General features: G+C 40.7%; 1 protein-coding gene across 2 annotated transcripts in view; it reads right to left on the bottom strand.

Annotated features, from left to right (window-relative positions):
• Positions 1-21,228, bottom strand: part of Patr-1 (Protein associated with topo II related - 1) — a gene marked incomplete in the record, with an annotated part of 178,579 nt that overhangs the window by 155,378 nt on the left and 1,973 nt on the right. For both annotated transcript variants that reach the window (XM_070083723.1, XM_070083724.1), the window contains 1 exon segment: positions 10,389-10,574. In XM_070083723.1, the coding sequence (XP_069939824.1) occupies positions 10,389-10,574 (186 nt within the window).

The following is a 21,228-nucleotide window of genomic DNA, read 5'->3' as shown; positions in this document are numbered from 1 at the left end:
CATACTCTTTATCACTGTCCACTGCCTCAAATGTTCTACTTAAGAATGTCAGTAAATGTGTCAGGCAGGAACGACCTCTCGTGAACCCCATGCTGAGATTCATTGATCAAATTATGCTCTTCAAGGTGACTTCTAATAGCACTAACATCCCATATCATAAAAATCTTTGAGAGGGTTCTAAGAAGCAAGATAGCCAACCACCTAGATACCCATCAATTACACAACCCAGGGCAACACGGGTTTAGAGCAGGTCGCTCCTGCCTGTCTCAGATACTGGACCACTATGATGAGGTACTGGATGTTGTAGAGGATAAACAAAATACAAATGTAATATACAGAGTGATCATGATGTAATATTACACCATACAGTGTGACCATGGTGTAATACCACACAAAATGCGGGATAAATGAATAACGGGAAAAGTGGGTAGACGGATCTACAACTTCCTGACAAATAGAACACAAAGAGTAATAGCAAACAGAGTAAAGTCCCAGGCAACCACGGTAAAAAGCTCTGTTCCACAAGGCACAGTATTCGCTCCCATTCTATTCCTCATCCTCATTTCTGACAGACAGAGATGCAAGCCATAACTCCATGTCTTCCTTTGCGGATGACACCCGGATCACCATGGCAGTGACCTCTATCGAAGACACCGCAAGACTCCAAGCGGACATTAACCAAATCTTCAAATGGGCCACTCAAAACAATATGAAGTTCAACAAGGAGAAATTTTAACTACTCAGATATGGAAAACCTGAAGAAATTAAAAATGTGTCAGGGTATACAACAAATTTTAACCACACAATAGAGCGGAAAAGTAATGTGAAGGACCTGGCAGTGATAATGCCAAAGGATCTCACCTTCAAAGACCACAGCAATGTATCTACCTCATCCGCTAGGAAAATGATAGGATGGATAATGAGAACCTTCAAAACTAGGGACGCCAAGCCCATGATGAATCTCTTCAAATCGCTTGTGCTCTCTAGGCTGGAATACTGCTGTACACTAACGGCCCCCTTCAAGGCTGGTGACATTGCAGACCTGGAAAGTGTACAAAGAACTTTCACGGCACACACAAGTGCGATAAGGCATCTAAACTACTGGGAACGGATGAAGATTCTTTATCTGTACAGTAGGGCCCCACTTATACGGCAGGTTAGGTTCCAGGCTACTGCCATAAAGCGGAAATCGCCGTAAAGTGGAACACCCTCTTTTTCCCCTTATAAATGCATACAAATACAGTGGACCCCCCGACATTCGATGGCATCGACATTCGATAAATCCGACATTCGATGCATTTTAACGCAAAAATTTCACCTCGACATTCGATGGAAAACCCGACATTCGATACGATTCGTACGAGACGTGTCCAAGTGTGGCCTTAACTGCCCCGTGTGTGCCAGTGTTTACAAGTCAGCCAGTGTGCGCGCGTCTAAGGATACATTCGGTACATACCATATTATCACTGTTTTTGGTGCTTGTTTCTGCAAAATAAGTAACCATGGGCCCCAAGAAAGCTTCTATTGCCAAGCCTTCGAGGAAAAAGGCACTAATGACTATTGAAGTGAAGAAAGATAATTGCAAAGTACGAAAGTGGAGTGCGTGTGAGCTGGCCAGGTTGTATAGTAAACCCCGATCAACCATCTCTACTATAGTGAGCAGGAAAATGGCAATCAAGGAAGCTGTTGTTGCAAAAGGTGCAACTTTGTTTTCAAAACAGAAATCGCTAGTGTTAGAAAATGTTGAGAGAGACTTATTGGTGTGGATAAATGAAAAACAGATAGCAGGAGATAGCATCTCTCAAGCGATCATTTGTGAAAAGGCTAGGCAGTTGCATGAGGATTTGGTAAAGAAATTGCCTGCAACTAATGGTGATGTGAGTAAATTTAAGGCCAGCAAAGGTTGGTGTGAAAGATTTAAGAATCGTAGTGGCATACACAGCGTGGTAAGGCATGGGGAGGCTGCCAGTTCGGACCACAAAGCGGCTGAAGAATATAGGCATGAATTCAAGGAGTACATAGAGGCTGAAGGATTGAAACCTGAACAAGTGTTTAATTGTGACAAAACAGGCCTGTTCCGGAAGAAATTGCCAAACAGGACCTACATTACTCAGGAGGAAAAGGCACTCCCAGGACATAAGCCTATGAAAGACAGGATTACTCTTCTGATGTGTGCCAATGCTAGTGGTGATTGCAAAGTGAAGCCTTTATTCAAGTTTATTCTCTATAAGGGTTACAATGTGGGGTTTACAGGTTTTGGGTATTGTGTGGTTTACATGTTATAAAATACTAATTACAGAGGGGTCCACTAGGACACCTAGCATGCCTAGGCATTTCGAGCAGACTTAGATTAAATCTTAACATTAAATCCTTACAGATTATGGTATTAAGGCTAAGTGACTACATCATAATTTGTGAGTTTAGCAATGTGAATGCTTTTGTTTTGGCACAATACAAGGTGTTTATAATGGAGTATCATAGGCAAACTTATGACTAGTTAGGACTTACTATTTTAAGATTAGCATTTCTGGGTTTATAGTCAGTGGGTGAGTGAGTGTAATTGTGGTTATCATGTAGTTATTTGTTGGGGTGGATCAGAGAGATAAGATGTTTTCTAACTGTAGTTTTGAAAGTGATGAATGTGTCTGCAGTTCTAGAGTTTGCAGGTAGGGTGTTCCAGATTTTAGGTCCTTTGAAATACATTGAATTTTTGTAAAGGTTTAGTTGAACACGGGGAATGTCATAGAGATGTTTGTGTCTGGTGTTATTCCTGTGGATCCTGTCACAACTATCAAGAAAGCATTTTAGGTCAAGGTTAATATTGGAATTTAATGTCCTGTAGATATAGATTGCATAGTAGTAAGTGTGGATGTTCTGAACAGGGAGTAAGTTTAGATCTATGAAGAGTGGGGGGGGTGTGTTGCCAGGGATGGGATTTAGTGATTATTCTTACTGCGGCTTTTTGTTGGGTTATTATTGGCTTAAGGTGTGTTGCTGCAGTTGAACCCCAAGTACAGATAGCATAGGTGAGGTATGGATATATATAGGTGAATGGTATAGTGTGAGAAGGGCAGTTTGCGGCACGTAGTATCGTATCTTGGAGAGGATCCCCACCGTTTTGGATACTTTTTTTGTTATGTGTTGGATATGGGTGCTGAAGTTCAGGTTGTTGTCGAGGTATAGGCCAAGGAATTTGCTCTCATTATGTCTGGCAATTAGAGTGTTGTTGATCTTAATGTTAAGTTGTGCAACACCTGCTCTGCTACCAAACATAATAGCAGGTTTTGCTAGTGTTAAGTGTAAGTTTATTGGCTGTCATCCAAGTCGATATTTTGAGCAGCTCCTCATTAACAATGGTGTTGAGGGTGGCAAGATTAGGGTGGGAGATGACGTAAGTCGTGTCGTCAGCAAAGAGAATGGGTTTCAGGTGTTGGGATATGTTTGGAAGATCATTGATGTAAATGAGGAAGAGCAGGGGTCCAAGGACACTTCCCTGTGGAACTCCAGTATCAAGTCTTAATCTAGGGTGAGACAACTAGTATTTATTTTAAGAAATCAAGTGTGGTATGTATGGTAGCCAGCCGGGCTACCATACCAGGCCATTCCACCCACATATATTCTATGAAATTTAAGCATCCCAGAGCGATAAAATGCATATACAGTTCACTCATTACTTACCTTAAAATATTTGTAGTCATAATGTAGGGTCAGGGGTGATTAACCCTTTCAGGGTCCAAGGCCAAAATCTGAAGTCACGCACCAGTGTCCAAGAAATTTTGAAAAAAAAAAAAAAATTATTTTTTCTTACAGAATTAAAGAGCATATTTTTGTGAAGGTAATAAAACAAAAAAAATTAGAATCTGATCAGTACTTACCGAGATACAGTGCCAATAAGTTTATAGAAAATGATGTGGTGGTGGCAACATCGACGAATTCCACATATGCGTATTATATTATTTTGTTGTTTTAGTTGTTTTTTCTTTTCTTTTCCAATTTTTTTCTATTCCTACTATCATTTGGGGCATGAGAGACCAATACTGTATATAATTGATATATATAAACTCACTGTATTGAACACAATAACCGCACTAAAGTTATTATCATATTATTGTTTACCACTGTTGTTTATTACAATAAACATGCACAAATATTGTATAATACTAATGTTCTATCATATATTTACATATTTACAATCACTGGACATGGTTTTAAAACTGCTGGAGCTTGTGGAACTCCTTGAAACAAGGCACCATGCACAGAGGCACCTTACATTCCTCACACATAAACCGAGTGTCTTTGCGTCTTTGTTGCCGTCGTTTTGTTTGTGCACAGACAATGCATCTCTTCTGAGCAAATTTCTTTTGAGTTGAAGGAAGCTGTATTATGAAATGATCACCTTCTCTCCTTAAACGCTTGGGTATATCGTGATGAATTCGAGGACCATGTTGTATTGCAGGTGTTGTTACCTGGTACTTCATTATGAGTTGTCTGACAACAGACAAACAAAATTCACCATACGGTGGTCTGTTACCAGTCTTTATTTGGTACATATTATATGCATTCAGCATTGAAATGTCCATGAGATGGAAGAAAAGTTTCATGTACCACTTGTAACTCTTACGAACACAGTCAACAAAACCAATCTGCATGTCACACTTGTCAACCAAGCGCATGTTTTGTGTATAATCAATCACTGACACTGGTTTTCGAATACGTTCATTAGTCACTCGATCAACTTTGCCACTGTCTTGCATTTCATTACGGTGAATGGTTGTCAACAATGTGACATCTCGTTTGTCATGCCACCGTAATGCCATGATGTCATTGGCAGTAAACACCTGCACGTCATCACCACGAACACCTGCATTGAGCCTGGGCATATGTTTACGATTAGAACGCACTGTGCCACACACATCTGTCTTGTTCACTCGCATGAAATCACTGAGTAATGGGCTTGTGTACCAGTTATCGGTATATAATGTATGGCCCTTACCAAGATAAGGTGCCATCATGTTTCTCACTACGTCACCTGAGATACCCAATAACATCTTGGTATCTTTCAATGTTTTACTACCCGTGTATACAACAATATCCAACACCAGGCCACTGTCACAATCACAGAGTACAAACAATTTTATACCAAAGCGGTTCCTCTTGCTCGGTATATACTGCTTGAATGACAGTCTACCTTTGAACAAAATCAAAGACTCGTCAATTACAAGATTCTTGAATGGATAAAAGTATATCCTGAACTTTTGTTTGAGATACATGAAAACATTTCTAATCTTGTATAACCTGTCACTTCTGTCAGGCCTGGTTTTGTCAGAGAAGTGCAACATACGTAACAGTAAGATAAACCTGTTCACTGGTATTATTTCACTGAAGGATGGGGTATTAGAAATTAGCCGATCTGTGGACCAGTATGCTTTTATATTATGCTTATAGACGTGAGGCATAAGCATTATTGTTGCAAAAAGCAAATACATTTCTGCAACAGTCATCTCTTTCCACCTGTGTAGTCTCGACTGTGGTGATAAGATCGTATTTGCCATGGTGTACTGAAAATACTTATTACTTTCCCTGGCAAAAATTTCCATCAATGGGTGGTCAATGAATAATTCAAAGAGTTCCAGTTCATTGGCCGTGGTTCCAAGGGGACAGGTAGGTAGAATTCCACTTTGAGAGTCATCAAAGTGGTGAGGCTTGGGAACAAAATTGGGATTTTGCTGCCAATCCCACATACGGTTTTGTGGTGGATACTGGACATCATAGGCTGGTTGTACGGGTGGTTGTGGTTGTGGCGGGCTGGTGGCTGACGCTCCGCTTTGTCCTTGAACTGACGAGTCAGCAGCGTGGGTCCCCGCGTGGCACGGTGAGTCACGCATGGCGGTGCCACTACCACCACCAGCACCACTAACACCATCCACTGATGCCTGTGGCCCATCCATGCCAAGTGTAGCCACATCATCCTCACTATCACTACCTAAAACGGGTGTAGGGCCACGGGATGTACTCCGGGATGTACTCCGGGATGAACTCCGTCCCCTGGGCACAGCATAGGGTACACTACCCGAGCGCATGCGGCGGCGAACATACCGACGCTTCACTGGTGAATATGATTCCTCACTATCACTACTCGAATGATCGTCGAGCGCAATAAAATCACAATCCACGTCAGAATCATCATCATTACTGAAGTCAGAGGCCTGGCCACGCGAAAATATTAGTTTTCTCTTACATTTAGGAACACCCGACCGTGAGTCACGAGTGCCCACACCAGAGGTAGAAGATCGAGGATCGTCGGGGTTTTCTGCACTATTATCGATATCCTGTTCATTATTTTCGGTCACTAACTTATCAAAGCCGTAGAATTCGTCTTCATTTGCACTTCCATCAGTGTCAGAACTATCAGACAGGAAGAGGAGAGTCCCAATTTTCCGGGGAGTGAGAGCTGACTTGCGACGAGGCAAGGTGAACAAGGGTGACTGAGCCAGCGTTCCCACAATGCTATGCAGGCGCCTAGATTTTTTGTTTATGGCGCACACCCACGGCGCAGACCCATTCTCTCACATGTAGGCCTATGAGCGCTTTCGCGCTAAATTTGACGGCGCTAGAATTTTGGCGTAGATCTACGGTTTGGACACTCACCAAAAAGCCGTAGATCTACGGGACGGACCCTGAAAGGATTAAACGAGATAAAACGAATAAATGAGAGAGAAAGAATGAGTACATGAGAGAGGACAGGCGCAGAGTTATGTAAACAAACCAGGCGAACGCAAGTTTTGTAAGCAAAGTGTACACGTTTGGTTTGTGTACAAGTTACATTGTGTACAAGTTGTCTCTACATTGATACAGTAGAATAAATAAAGAAAAACACTCCTATTCTCATGTAACGCCATTTTTAGAAGAAATGACGCTCTGAGTGAAGGCAATGGAAATAAGTCACTCTGACTTTTTTGGGTTATCCTAGGTTCTCTACACATATGCTGTTATGTATGATAATCTATGTAACTGTATCTGTGTGTACCTGAATAAACTTACTTACATACGAAAGGAATAATTTTCTACAGTTACCCCCAGTAACACATTTTCTTTGATGTTGGACTAGAGAAAATGTTATTCTTGCTGTCACTCGTAAAAGTCTGGCTCCCACATCTCATATTTATGTTTATTTATTCCATTGTGGGGTGTATTTATCATCTTTATGTTATGTAATGTGTTTATTATATAATTTTGAAAAAAATATCAATGATAGATTAATGAAAATGTGTATATTAACATAATATACAACATTTAATGAGACTCGGTGATTATTATTATTATTATTTCTAATATGGCATCATTTGTGCAAGTCGGCCGGCTACCACATCTCATATTTGTTTATTTATTCTACTGTGGAGTGTATTTATCATCTTTATATGTTATGCATTGTGTTTATTACATAATTTTTAAAAAATATCATAGATGGATTAACAAAAATGTGTATATTAACGTAATATATGACATTTAAATGAGACTCGGTGATTATCATCATTACTAATGTGACATATCGAGACACAAGACACTCTTACTGATTTTAATGCGTACCTGCACGCCAGCACAGTATGTAAGTTTATTTAGGTACAGGTATACATAATTATAATTATCAGAGTATACATCTACCATCCGATTTACGACCGAGTTCGGTTCCGAGAAACTGGTCGTAAGTCGAAATGGTCGTAAGTTGAACTTTACTACTGAATATCAACAAAACATTTTTGTAATGACTTTATTTTATTGCTTTATTTTGGTATTTCATGTTTTACTTTACTTTTTATGTTGTTAGTACTGCATTTTATACTGTAAGGTTTAGGATAAACACTGTGTACAACAAAAATAGTTGTTTATTTCCCAGAAATTTGGCATAAAAAACACGGTCATAAGTCGAGTGGTCGTAAGCCGAGCAGGTCGTAAGTCGGATGGTAGGTGTATATAAAATATGAAAACTTTTAGAAACACTTGAAATTTTGGAGTTTCCAGACATAATGGAGAGACTTAGTGCTTACGGATCTCACAGAGAATGTAAACAAACCAGGTGGGGCGTGGTGACCGTATTAGGAAGTCAGGTGGGGGAGCCGTATAGCGAGTTTTGGTCATAATTTGAAATGACTGTATTAGTGGAATGCCATAAAGCGAAACGCCGTAAAGCGGGGCCTTACTGTATTCCCTTGAACGCAGGTGAGAGAAATACATGATAATATATACACTTGGAAGGTCCTGGAGGGATTGGTACCAAACCTGCACATGAAAATCACTCCATATGAAAGCAAAAGACTCGGCAGGAGATGCAACATTCCCCCAATGAAAAGCAGGGGCACCACGAGTACACCGAGAGACAACACAACAAGTGTCCGGGGCCCAAGACTGTTCAATTGCCTCCCAGCATCTCAGTAGTACCAGCGTCGCCGAGCACTCAGTAGTACCAGTACCAGTTACCAGTAGTATGACTCACTACCAACCGTCTGTGTGAATCACTTGTTATTCACTGTTACAGCTGACCCTAAGATGTTTTGAATGCCGCTCACCCTCTAGGAATCATCTCGTGAGTCAGTCGAAGGATAGGGAGCGGAGACGCAGGTCAGGCTTGGTGCTTCCCATAGGTTCCATTTTAATGTACTCCATTATTGCCTATGTGAGTATGTAAGATACACCAGTGCTGAAAGTTTGAGGCCAATCAAAAAAGGCTTTCAAGTTATCACACGGCAATGAAATCCAAGAATGTTTTATATAAAATTAACCAGAGAACATCTACACCTGCAACAACTGCATAAACCTTTCCCCTAATCACAGTACACCAGCTTATAAGTCAACCAACTGAGGAATTCTAAAGTTATAAACAAAAATTAGAGGAAGACAAAATCAAGCAACCATTTAAAGGTACTACAAGAGGGATACACTATTTAATTACTGCATATGCAGTTCTCGCACTAAACATATCTTTTATGCAGAGGTATATTTATGGACAAAAGCTCTATTTTTTAAATCAAATCACAGAACAGGTAGGGCTTGAACCCATGGCTGGCAAGTCCATAAACTCACAAGAGAGAGCATTTACCAGACCAGCTGGCTCTTAATAAAAGTCATCCAACAGGGGCTCACGCTGCACCTGTTTATCATTTGTTTGCAATCGTGTTCTATTATTGGCCAGTCCATAACTGTACCTTATAAGCCAAGGCAGGTTCAGCAGTTCACAACTCATTAAAAAATAAAATTTTTCAGACATGTATTAGAACAATTTTGTAGTTGACTTGTTAAACCTACACATTACGATAATAGCTTACTGGAATGAGAGAGACAGAAGTGTAAATTAAATCCAGTGAAATGCATGGGGATCACCACATGCAGACACTAAGAGCACATTGTGTCAATATCCATTTTCCAAGGCTATTCAACCTGCTACCAGATCACACACACACATTACTGAACCAAGTGTAGAAGCCTTTTAGAGGACACTGGACCACTACCTCCACAAAATGCCACATCACCCAGGATGTAGGTGCTATGCAGGCCAGCAGGCTGCCAACAGCTACAGCCTAGTTAAGCAGATTATCAACAGAGAAAAAAGAAAAAAATCGCAGGTAAATAACAGCTTTTGTTCCCCCCAAGCTCATTAAATGTACAATTCAACGAATGTTAACTCCTGTTCCAATGGACTTACAATCAATATTAACAGGGTTCCTCTCAAGGTGGACTTAGGAACGGGGAAATATACGACCTCCCTTGAAGAGTACACCCGCAGCAAGTCCAAATAGTCATTATTCCCACTTATGAGTGACTGAAAATGATTGGAAAACACCCTCTCCTAAGTCAGGAGCAGCACAGATACACATCTGAATGCCTCACTTTTCTTGGGAAGGAGTTAGGGCACTCTGTATTTCACATAAATGTGCTGTATCATCATTCTCACATGATAAAGTAGGATTAAGTCTGCTTAGTACTTTCATCGATTCAATGATCTTGGTGGAAATTACCTTCTACTCACGTTAACTTTTTGTAACCTACAAGATTCTCCCAGTCTTAACCTCATCATTCCTTTGCAATTTACTTCCCTGCTGAACATCCACACTTATCACAACTTATGCACACAATTTTTTTGTTTTATCACACCTTACCATATACTACCTTTAATCCTTAATACTGCACATCTTTATCATTTGTATTTGCACAATGTCAGTGAATTTTATTTTTTTAATTTTTTTGCTCTAAGATTACTACAACAGTGCACAAACTCTTATTTAGCTTTCATGGCATCTCGGCTATTTGTTTTCTTTCACCCTTCAACTCTTATTTAACCTTATCTTCCACAGCAATATCATGTTAAAAAAATTCTTTGATATTGTATCTCTCACCTGATGTAAAGAATTGTGAAAGTCTTGTTGTTTATTTGTTATACGTCTAGCTTCAGTAAGAGTTACCATTTGCTCGTGGCACTCCTCCCAGTCCCCATCCACTGCCGCTGAGCCAAATGTTTCATCATTAAGAGCGTCATATTCCTCATCCTCAGTGAGCCCTATCTCCAGGGCTCCATCCTCAGGCTGTTATAGGGAAAAATTTATCCATTAAATTCAGTACAAGGTAGGGAAAGGGTAATTATTTTGAATGCATGTCCACTGCAAGTGGTGATGAACACACATGAAGTGTGTTGAGCACAACCTGTAGGGGTCAAGTTGCACCTGGGGAAATGAGAGGCATTCAGCTTTGATGTAAGTCCTTTGATCCAAGTCCTTACATCAAGAGCCTTTACGAGAATCACAGAACATCCTTTGAGGGCCCAAAATTCACATGTACACATTATAATACAGTAGTCTCCTGTATCTGCAGGGTATATGTTCCAAGACTTACTATGGATACCCAAAACTGTGGATAGTAGCGAACCCTACAGTTGCTTTTTGTTTGCATGAATACCTATGAAAATGTTTGATAAATTATGCACAATAAGTGGAGAATTAGCACTTTTTCACTGATGGAAAGCACTTCACAGCTTCTCTTATTAGACTTTGAAGAATTGCTAGCATCACTACTTTGTGCTTTGGTGTCATTATTAAACAAAATTAAAGGTTATTTTCAGGCCATGGTAAACCGTGGATGACTGAAACTGCAGAAACTGAATCCATGGATATGGGGGTTCTACTTTATGTACAATATATAGTAACAGTACACAAGAGAATCCTGCATAATTACAGATAAAAATTATATCTTGTACAGTACATGTATATTCATAAATTAGAGCCTATGTACATCAATTCGTATTTATAATTATTGGTAACCTCCATGGGGAAGTGGAGAAGAATCCTTCCTCTGTAAGCCATGCATAAGAGGCAACAAAAATGCCAGAAGCAAGGGGCTAGTAATTCCTTCTCCTGTATAAATTACAGCCTCTCCTCACTTAACGACAGAGTTCTGTTCCTAAGACCATGTCGGTAAACGAATTTCATCACTAAGTGTGGAGCATACTATAATGGTAGTGGGTTTGCATCAACCATCTTTAACATTGTTTTAATGTCACCTTTGCATCATTTATAACATTTGATATATTTTTAAATGTTTATACAGTAGTGTACAATTTATTGTAATAAAGAGAATAGAGGAAATCAGCTCTAATATATACACTGTACATTATTTAGGTATGCATACTGGTCAGAGAGCCCGTCGTAAGTCCAAGGCGTCAGTAAACAAGTACATCGCTATGCGAGAAGAGGCTGTACTATATCTCTACGATTAGCTGTTGGAGTGTGAGCAGGGTAATATTTTGTGATGGGATTCAGGGAAACTGGTTAGCCAGACTTGAGTCCTGAAGGTGGGAAGTACAATGCCTACACTCTAAAGGAGTAGTTTGGAATATTGGTTGTTTGTAGCGACATCTAAACTCATATCTGTCGAGAAAACAACTTGCTCCAAGGAAGACTGAGAAGTAGCAGTAGGCTTACTGTCTACATATCTGGAATGACGGTAAAAGCTTTTTCTTTTTTTTTTTTGGTGGGAAATGGCAGTCGTGATGAAAAAAAAATCTCTGACATACCCAGTGTCCAGTTTAAACTTTGTATAAAACTTGTGTGTATAAAAGAACCCAAAATCTGGAACCCCCTGCCAGAAATCTCCAGTCTCTCTAACTGCTAGCATCTTCAAAGCTACTGTAAAACAAATACCTTTACCTAATACGTATATGCTAAGAATTAAATATGATAAATGTGTTAAAAAACATGTTAATATGCTAAACAATTCTCTTAACCACAAACATGTGAAACACTATAAATTCTTATTCTTATTACCTGCAATCATAATCCAACCTTAAGTGTTAAATTTATTATTTATATACCCTTAATGTCCTTAGATATAAGCATTTAATTTATTAATGACATTGTAGTCTTCAGTTAAGCTTAATTAAGCTTGCCCAAAATACTCTGCATAACTGTGGGCTTTCTGCATGCACAACTAAAATGTCACCCATCTCTGTAAAAACACTAATATGCTGAAACATGGGGAAGGGGGATGGGGCTGTGTAAAGTGATAGAAAATATTCAAGAGGTGGTGGAGGGGGAAGGATCTACGAGACTGTGAAGCAATTTTGCAGATATTATTTTTGCAGGCCCGTGCAACAACGAAAATGAGGGTTGTGTCAGTAGAAAGGAGGGTTTGGCCTCAGATGATGGTCCCTGTGGAGGGAGCTTACCCCATGTATGCATGGAAAAGCATTTGGCAGCGTTTGAAGGGGTTGCACTTACGTTCACGTGTGAGGGAAGTGATGTTTCGATTCTTACATGGCATCCTACCATGAGGGGTGGTCTTAAAGACCAGACGAATTCGAGAGAGTGGCGCATGTTCGTTTATTTCTAGGAGCATTTAGGAGTCGTGAGGGAATGGTTGGGGAAAGTATTTCGACTTGTAGGAGGGGGGGGGGACTGTCAGTTCTAAGGGCTTTAAGTTTGGATCTGGGTGGGACGGAGGACAGGATTCAACGGGCATTGGCTTACGTAATTGTTGATTTTGTTTACATGTCATGGATGTTGCGAGAAAGGACAGTACGAGAAAGACTAGGGGCGTTAGCAGCAAGTTTTTATAAAACCAAGTGTCGCAATAAAGGGATATACAGAGGTAGGTGGGAGCAAGATTTTCTGGAAAGTTACAGAGCTTTTACAGTGGGGGATTTGTGGCGACTGTAGTTTCAGGGGTAGAAATGGGCTCGTCTCCCAGAGGACATGACATTTTGGAGTGTGTGGTGTATGTTTGCCGAGGACAAGTTTTAATCGATCACGAGCGCGTGCAAATGGGGGAGGGGGTGTAAGGTGTGATTGCGAGAGTATTACTCTCGGCAGAGATTATGTAATGGTGGAAGTAGGGGCAGAAAGGAACCTTGATACCATTCAGCATAAAATAGTTTCCTGTTGTGTAAGGTGTAGCATACCAGGTATTGTACTTTGAGGCATCTCAGTTTAGGGTACCAAGACAATGTTGGATTTGGCTTTACGTTTATCATGTATTCCTGTGTTATACCCACCATGTAACTTTTATAGTTTGTTGTGCAAAGTCACACATTGTGTTGTCTTTGGTGTGACCTATGAGGAAGTCACTATATATACTGTAACAGAATTTTTATTCCAACAATGTATATTGCCTTGATACATGCAGGTACTACAGCCCCTAGATGTGCAATGTAAAGGAAGAGTTCGGGTATGGATGTGTGCGCCAGGGTTTTGTTGGGGGGGGGGAGAAATGGGTGATGTTACAGCGTGTGTGCTTTCATGTGCATTTCACGTACTATGTCGAAACATATATTGCCGAGTGTAGGAGCAACTTTCTACATGTTTTCCATAGGCATTCATTGCATGGACAGTATAGACATTGTTATTTTTTTTATCACTCGACCTTGGTTATTTTGCATATATGTTACTGTTCCATGTACCTGAGGTTTTCATATTTGTATCTCATGTGCTCCTAGATTTTTTTCTAATCATGTGAATTACAGTGGACCCACGGTTCACGAAGTCATCGGTATCCGATAAATCCGGTATCCGAAGCATTATATCACAAAAAATTTGCCTCGGTTCCAGTTACAAAACCCGGTATGCAATACGATTCATACGAGACGTATCCACGTGTGGCCTGAACTGTCCCGTGTGTGCCAATGTTCACAAGCCAGCCAGTGTGCACGCATCTAAGGATACATTCGGTACATCCTATATTATCCATATTACAGTGGACCCCTGGTTAACGATATTTTTTCACTCCAGAAGTATGTTCAGGTGCCAGTACTGATCGAATTTGTTCCCATAAGGAATATTGTGAAGTAGATTAGTCCATTTCAGACTCCCAAACATACACGTACAAACGCACTTACATAAATACACTTACATAATTGGTCCCGTTCGGAGGTGATCGTTATGCGGGGGTCCACTGTATCACTGTTTTTGGTGCTTGTCTCTGCAAAATAAGTCCCCAAGAAAGCTTCTAGTGCCAACCCATCGAGACCAAGGGTGCTAATGACTATTGAAATGAAGAAAGAGATAATTGCAAAGTATGAAAGTGGAGTGTGTGTGTCGGACCTGGCCAAGTTGTATAGTAAATCCCAATCAACCATCTCTACTATAGTGAGCAGGAAAACGGCAATCAAGGAAGCTGTTGTTGCAAAAGGTGCAACTGTGATTACAAAACAGCGATCGCAAGTGTTAGAAAATGTTGAGAGACTGTTATTGGTGTGGATAAATGAAAAACAGATAGCAGGAGATAGCATCTCTCAAGCGATCATTTGTGAAAAGGCTAGGCACTCTCCCCTCCTCCCATCCCATCAATAAGATAAGATAAGATAAGATTTCATTCGGATTTTTAACCCCGGAGGGTTAGCCACCCAGGATAACCCAAGAAAGTCAGTGCGTCATCGAGGACTGTCTAACTTATTTCCATTGGGGTCCTTAATCTTGTCCCCCAGGATGCGACCCACACCAGTCGACTAACACCCAGGTACCTATTTGCTGCTAGGTGAACAGGACAACAGGTGTAAGGAAACGTGTCGAAATGTTTCCACCCGCCGGGAATCGAACCCGGGCCCTCCGTGTGTGAAGCGGGAGCTTTAGCCACCAGGCCACCGGTTAGTGTCAATTATTCTATTGTGATTATTGTTACTGTAATTATTCTATTGCATTAAACTTAATATTTCACGTGGTAAAAGTTTTTTTTTCATACTTTTGGGTGTCTTGCACGGATTAATTTGATTTCCATTATTTCTTATGGGGAAAATTGATTCGCTTTCCGATAATTTTGCTTTACCTGGAGTTTACCTGGAGAGAGTTTCGGGGGTCAATGCCCCCGCGGCCCGGTCTGTGACCAGGCCTCCTGGTGGATCAGCGCCTGATCAACCAGGCTGTTGCTGCTGGCTGCACGCAAACCAACGTACGAGCCACAGCCCGGCTGATCAGGAACTGACTTTAGGTGCTTGTCCAGTGCCAGCTTGAAGACTGCCAGGGGTCTGTTGGTAATCCCCCTTATGTGTGCTGGGAGGCAGTTGAACAGTCTCGGGCCCCTGACACTTATTGTATGGTCTCTTAACGTGCTAGTGACACCCCTGCTTTTCATTGGGGGGATGGTGCATCGTCTGCCAAGTCTTTTGCTTTCGTAGTGAGTGATTTTCGTGTGCAAGTTCGGTACTAGTCCCTCTAGGATTTTCCAGGTGTATATAATCATGTATCTCTCCCTCCTGCGTTCCAGGGAATACAGGTTTAGAAACCTCAAACGCTCCCAGTAATTGAGGTGTTTTATCTCCGTTATGCGCGCCGTGAAAGTTCTCTGTACATTTTCTAGGTCGGCAATTTCACCTGCCTTGAAAGGTGCTGTTAGAGTGCAGCAATATTCCAGCCTAGATAGAACAAGTGACCTGAAGTGTCATCATGGGCTTGGCCTCCCTAGTTTTGAAGGTTCTCATTATCCATCCTGTCATTTTTCTAGCAGATGCGATTGATACAATGTTATGGTCCTTGAAGGTGAGATCCTCCGACATAATCACTCCCAGGTCTTTGACGTTGGTGTTTCGCTCTATTTTGTGGCCAGAATTTGTTTTGTACTCTGATGAAGATTTAATTTCCTCATGTTTACCATATCTGAGTAATTGAAATTTCTCATCGTTGAACTTCATATTGTTTTCTGCAGCCCACTGAAAGATTTGGTTGATGTCCGCCTGGAGCCTTGCAGTGTCTGCAATGGAAGACACTGTCATGCAGATTCGGGTGTCATCTGCAAAGGAAGACACGGTGCTGTGGCTGACATCCTTGTCTATGTCGGATATGAGGATGAGGAACAAGATGGGAGCTAGTACTGTGCCTTGTGGAACAGAGCTTTTCACCGTAGCTGCCTCGGACTTTACTCTGTTGACGACTACTGTGTTCTGTTAGTGAGGAAATTATAGATCCATCGACCGACTTTTCCTGTTATTCCTTTAGCGCGCATTTTGTGCGCTATTACGCCATGGTCACACTTGTCGAAGGCTTTTGCAAAGTCTGTATATATTACATCTGCATTCCTTTTGTCTTCTAGTGCATTTAGGACCTTGTCGTAGTGATCCAGTAGTTGAGACAGACAGGAGCGACCTGTTCTAAACCCATGTTGCCCTGGGTTGTGTAACTGATGGGTTTCTAGATGGGTGGTGATCTTGCTTCTTAGGACCCTTTCAAAGATTTTTATGATATGGGATGTTAGTGCTATTGGTCTGTAGTTCTTTGCTGTTGCTTTACTGCCCCCTTTGTGGAGTGGGGCTATGTCTGTTGTTTTTAGTAACTGAGGGACGACCCCCGTGTCCATGCTCCCTCTCCATAGGATGGAAAAGGCTCGTGATAGGGGCTTCTTGCAGTTCTTGATGAACACAGAGATCCATGAGTCTGGCCCTGGGGCAGAGTGCATGGGCATGTCATTTATCGCCTGTTCGAAGTCATTTGGCGTCAGGATAACATCGGATAGGCTTGTGTTAATCAAATTTTGTGGCTCTCTCATAAAAAATTCATTTTGATCTTCGATTCTCAGTCTGGTTAGCGGCTTGCTAAAAACTGAGTCATATTGGGACTTGAGTAGCTCACTCATTTCCTTGCTGTCATCTGTGTAGGACCCATCTTGTTTAAGTAGGGGCCCAATACTGAACGTTGTTCTCGATTTTGATTTGGCATAGGAGAAGAAATACTTTGGGTTTCTTTCGATTTCATTTATAGCTTTTAGTTCTTCCCGCGATTCCTGACTCCTAAAGGATTCTTTTAGCTTAAGTTCGATGCTTGCTATTTCTCTGACCAGTGTCTCCCTGCGCATTTCAGATATATTGACCTCTTTTAGCCGCTCTGTTATTCTTTTCCGTCGCCTGTAAAGGGAGCGCCTGTCTCTTTCTATTTTACATCTACTCCTCCTTTTTCTTAGAGGAATAAGCCTTGTGCATACATCGAGTGCCACCGAGTTAATCTGTTCTAGGCATAAGTTTGGGTCTGTGTTGCTTAGTATATCTTCCCAGCTTATATCGGTTAGGACTTGGTTTACTTGGTCCCACTTTATGTTTTTGTTATTGAAGTTGAATTTGGTGAATGCTCCCTCGTGACTAGTCTCATTTTGTCAGTCTGGGGCTCCTCGCATACATGTCTGAACCTCAATTATGTTGTGATCTGAGTATATTGTTTTTGATATGGTGACATTTCTTATCAGATCATCATTGTTAGTGAATATGAGGTCTAGTGTATTCTCCAGTCTAGTAGGCTCTATTATTTGCTGGTTTAAATTGAATTTTGTGCAGAGATTTAAAAGCTCGTGTGAGTGTGAGTTTTCATCAGAGCTGCCTCCTGGTGTTATTACTGCAACAATATTATTTGCTATATTCCTCCATTTTAGGTGCCTTAAGTTGATGAGCTCTCAGGAACAGATTAATAACGTGAACCGGGGGTCCACTGTATATGGTTTGTTGAGTGAAGTCAATTATTGCATTGTGTTTGGTGGGACTTTTGGGAAGTTCACTATATGTTCTACAAGGGATTATCATTATTACCAAAGTAATGCTTCTGACTACCTTTCAAGGTAGCTATGTTTTGTTTGTGGTTTGACATGTTTTAACTATGTATTCCTTGAGTGGATTGTATGGGCAAGTGTCCCTTATTTATTATCTCTACTTGTTATTTTTGCCTATATGTTTCTGGTTTGTGTACTTAAGATTTTCAATATAAAAAAAAAAAATGCTGAAATAAAATATTCTTATTATATCTAACAGTTAGGTTGCTAAATATTATATACTAAGGACTGCAATAGAAACAAATCACTTCATGTTAATTTGTGTAAAGAACATAAGAACATAAGAACGAAGGAACACTGCAGAAGGCCTACTGGCCCATGCGAGGCAGGTCCAAGTCTCCTACCGGCTTAAGCCAATGCACCCAACCTAGTCAGGTCAGGTCACATTGACTTAAGGGAGGAACACGGCAACCGACCTGGTAGCACAAGCTATCAGGTCTAACTCACACCCACCCACATCCACTCATGTATTTATCCAACCTATTTTTAAAGCTACACAACGTTCTGGCCTCTATAACGGTACTTGGGAGTTTGTTCCACTCATCCACAACTCTATTACCAAACCAGTACTTTCCTATATCCTTCCTGAATCTGAATTTTTCCAACTTAAAACCATTGCTGCGAGTCCTGTCTAGGCTAGATATTTTCAGCACACTATTTACATCCCCTTTATTTATTCCTGTCTTCCATTTATACACCTCAATCATATCCCCCCTAATTCTACGTCTTTCTAGAGAGTGCAGATTCAGGGCCCTTAGTCTATCCTCATAGGGAAGGTTTCTGATACATGGGATCAACTTTGTCATCCTCCTTTGTACATTTTCCAGAGAATTTATATCCATTCTGTAATAAGGTGACCAAAACTGTGCAGCATAATCTAAATGAGGCCTAACCAAGGATGTATAGAGTTGAAGAACAACCTGAGGACTCCTATTATTTATGCTTCTTGATATGAAGCCAAGGATTCTATTAGCTTTATTGCGAACACTTATGCACTGTTGTCTTGGTTTCAGATTACTGCTAACCAGAACTCCTAAATCTTTTTCGCAATCCGTAATATTAAGATCTACATTATTTAGTTTATATGTGGCATGGTTATTGTCCTGTCCAACATTTAGAACTTTGCATTTGTCTATATTAAACTGCATCTGCCACTTCTCCGACCACTGCATCAGTCTATTCAAATCTTCCTGGAGTGCTCGAATGTCCTCGTCAGAATGAATTCGACGGCCTATTTTGGTGTCATCGGCAAACTTGCCGATGTCGCTCTTTATGCCCTCATCTATGTCGTTTATGTAGATTGTGAACAGCAGGGGGCCCAACACTGACCCCTGTGGAACACCGCTCGTGACACTTCCCCACTCTGATTTCTCCCCATTTATGCAAACTCTCTGCTGCCTATTTGTCAACCATGCCTCTATCCAGGAAAAAATTTCTCCTCCTATTCCATGTGCTTTAATTTTCCTCAATAGTCTCTGATGTGGGACCCTGTCAAAAGCCTTACTGAAGTCCATATACACAATATCATATTCATTACCATGATCTACCTCCTCAAATACCTTAGTGAAAAAAGTTAATAAATTCGTAAGGCAGGAACGCCCCTTTGTAAAAGCATGCTGAGATTCGTTGATTAATTTATGCTTTTCAAGGTGGCTACGAACTGCCTCGGCAATTATTGATTCCATAAATTTTCCCACTATGGAGGTTAGGCTTATTGGTCTATAGTTCGAAGCTAAGGACCTGTCACCTGTTTTGAAAATAGGTATCACATTTGCCATTTTCCACTTATCTGGCACCATGCCAGTTTGTAGTGATATGTTGAAAAGATTAGCCAAAGGTGTGCTAAGCTCCTCTTTACATTCCTTTAGAACCCTTGCATACAGTTCATCAGGGCCTGGGGATTTGTTAGGTTTTAATTTATCTATTTGCCTAAGGACCATGTCACTTGTGACCCTAATAGTACACAGTTTATTATCGTCCTGTTCTACATAATTTATCATTACTGGAATATCGCTGGTATCCTCCTGTGTAAAAACTGAGAGGAAGTATGTGTTAAAAATTCTACACATTTCCTTATCACTGTCAGTGAGCTGACCCGAGGAACTTTTGAGTGGGCCTATCTTGTCCCTGATCTTACTTCTGTATACCTGAAAGAATCCTTTTGGGTTAGTCTTCGATTCTCTTGCAACTTTAACCTCATAATCTCTTTTTGCTTTTCTAATTCCCTTTTTTATTTCTCTCTTTAACTGAATATATCGATTTCTCAATTGCCCCTCTCCTCTTTTGATTTGCCTATATATGCCTCTCTTTTGACCAATCAGATATTTTAATCTATTGTTCATCCATTTAGGATCATTTTTGTTTGATCTGATTTCCCTATTTGGAACATAATTTGACTGAGCAGCTAGAACTATGCCCTGGAAAGCATCATATCGGCAACCATCACCACCTACCTGACCCTTAGTCAGGTCATTCCAGTTCAGCCCACCTAAGTAATTTTTCAGTCCTATGAAATCAGCCAAGCGAAAGTCAGGGACGGAGACTTGATTGCCATTATTAGGGGAATTCCATGATATATTAAAACTGAGTGATTTGTGATCACTTTCCCCAAGCTCATCATTAACCTCAAGATTATTAATTAGTGTTTCCCTACTGGCAAGAACCAAGTCAAGGAGGTTATTTCCCCTAGTTGGCTCTGTCACAAACTGTTTTAAAAAACAATCCTGGATCGTATCAAGAAAGTCACCTGACTCTAAATTTCCTGTCAAATTGCTCCAGTCAATCTGTCTATAGTTGAAATCTCCCATTAGCACAACATTTTCGTATGTAGATGCCTTACGAATTTCGTCCCATAGAAGTTTACTGCACTCCCTATCAAGATTTGGGGCCCTGTAAATCACACCCAAAATTAGTTTTTCTCGGCCCTCGAGAAGCTGTAACCAAACAGATTCAGTGGCTGACGCTTCTAATTTAATATCTTGTCTAACACAACAATTTAAATTGTCTCCGACATACATCGCTACTCCACCACCTTTCCTGTTGACCCTGTCAGTGTGGAATAATTTATAGCCTTGTATGTGACATTCAGAGGGCATCTCTCTATCTTTCAGATTGAGCCAGGTCTCTGTTATAGCAATAATATCTATGTCTCCTGCACTTGCAATTAAT

Source organism: Cherax quadricarinatus, chromosome 10 (assembly GCF_038502225.1).
Source record: "Cherax quadricarinatus isolate ZL_2023a chromosome 10, ASM3850222v1, whole genome shotgun sequence".
Lineage (NCBI taxonomy): Eukaryota > Metazoa > Arthropoda > Malacostraca > Decapoda > Parastacidae > Cherax > Cherax quadricarinatus.
This window is presented reverse-complemented; position numbering and strand designations above follow the sequence as displayed.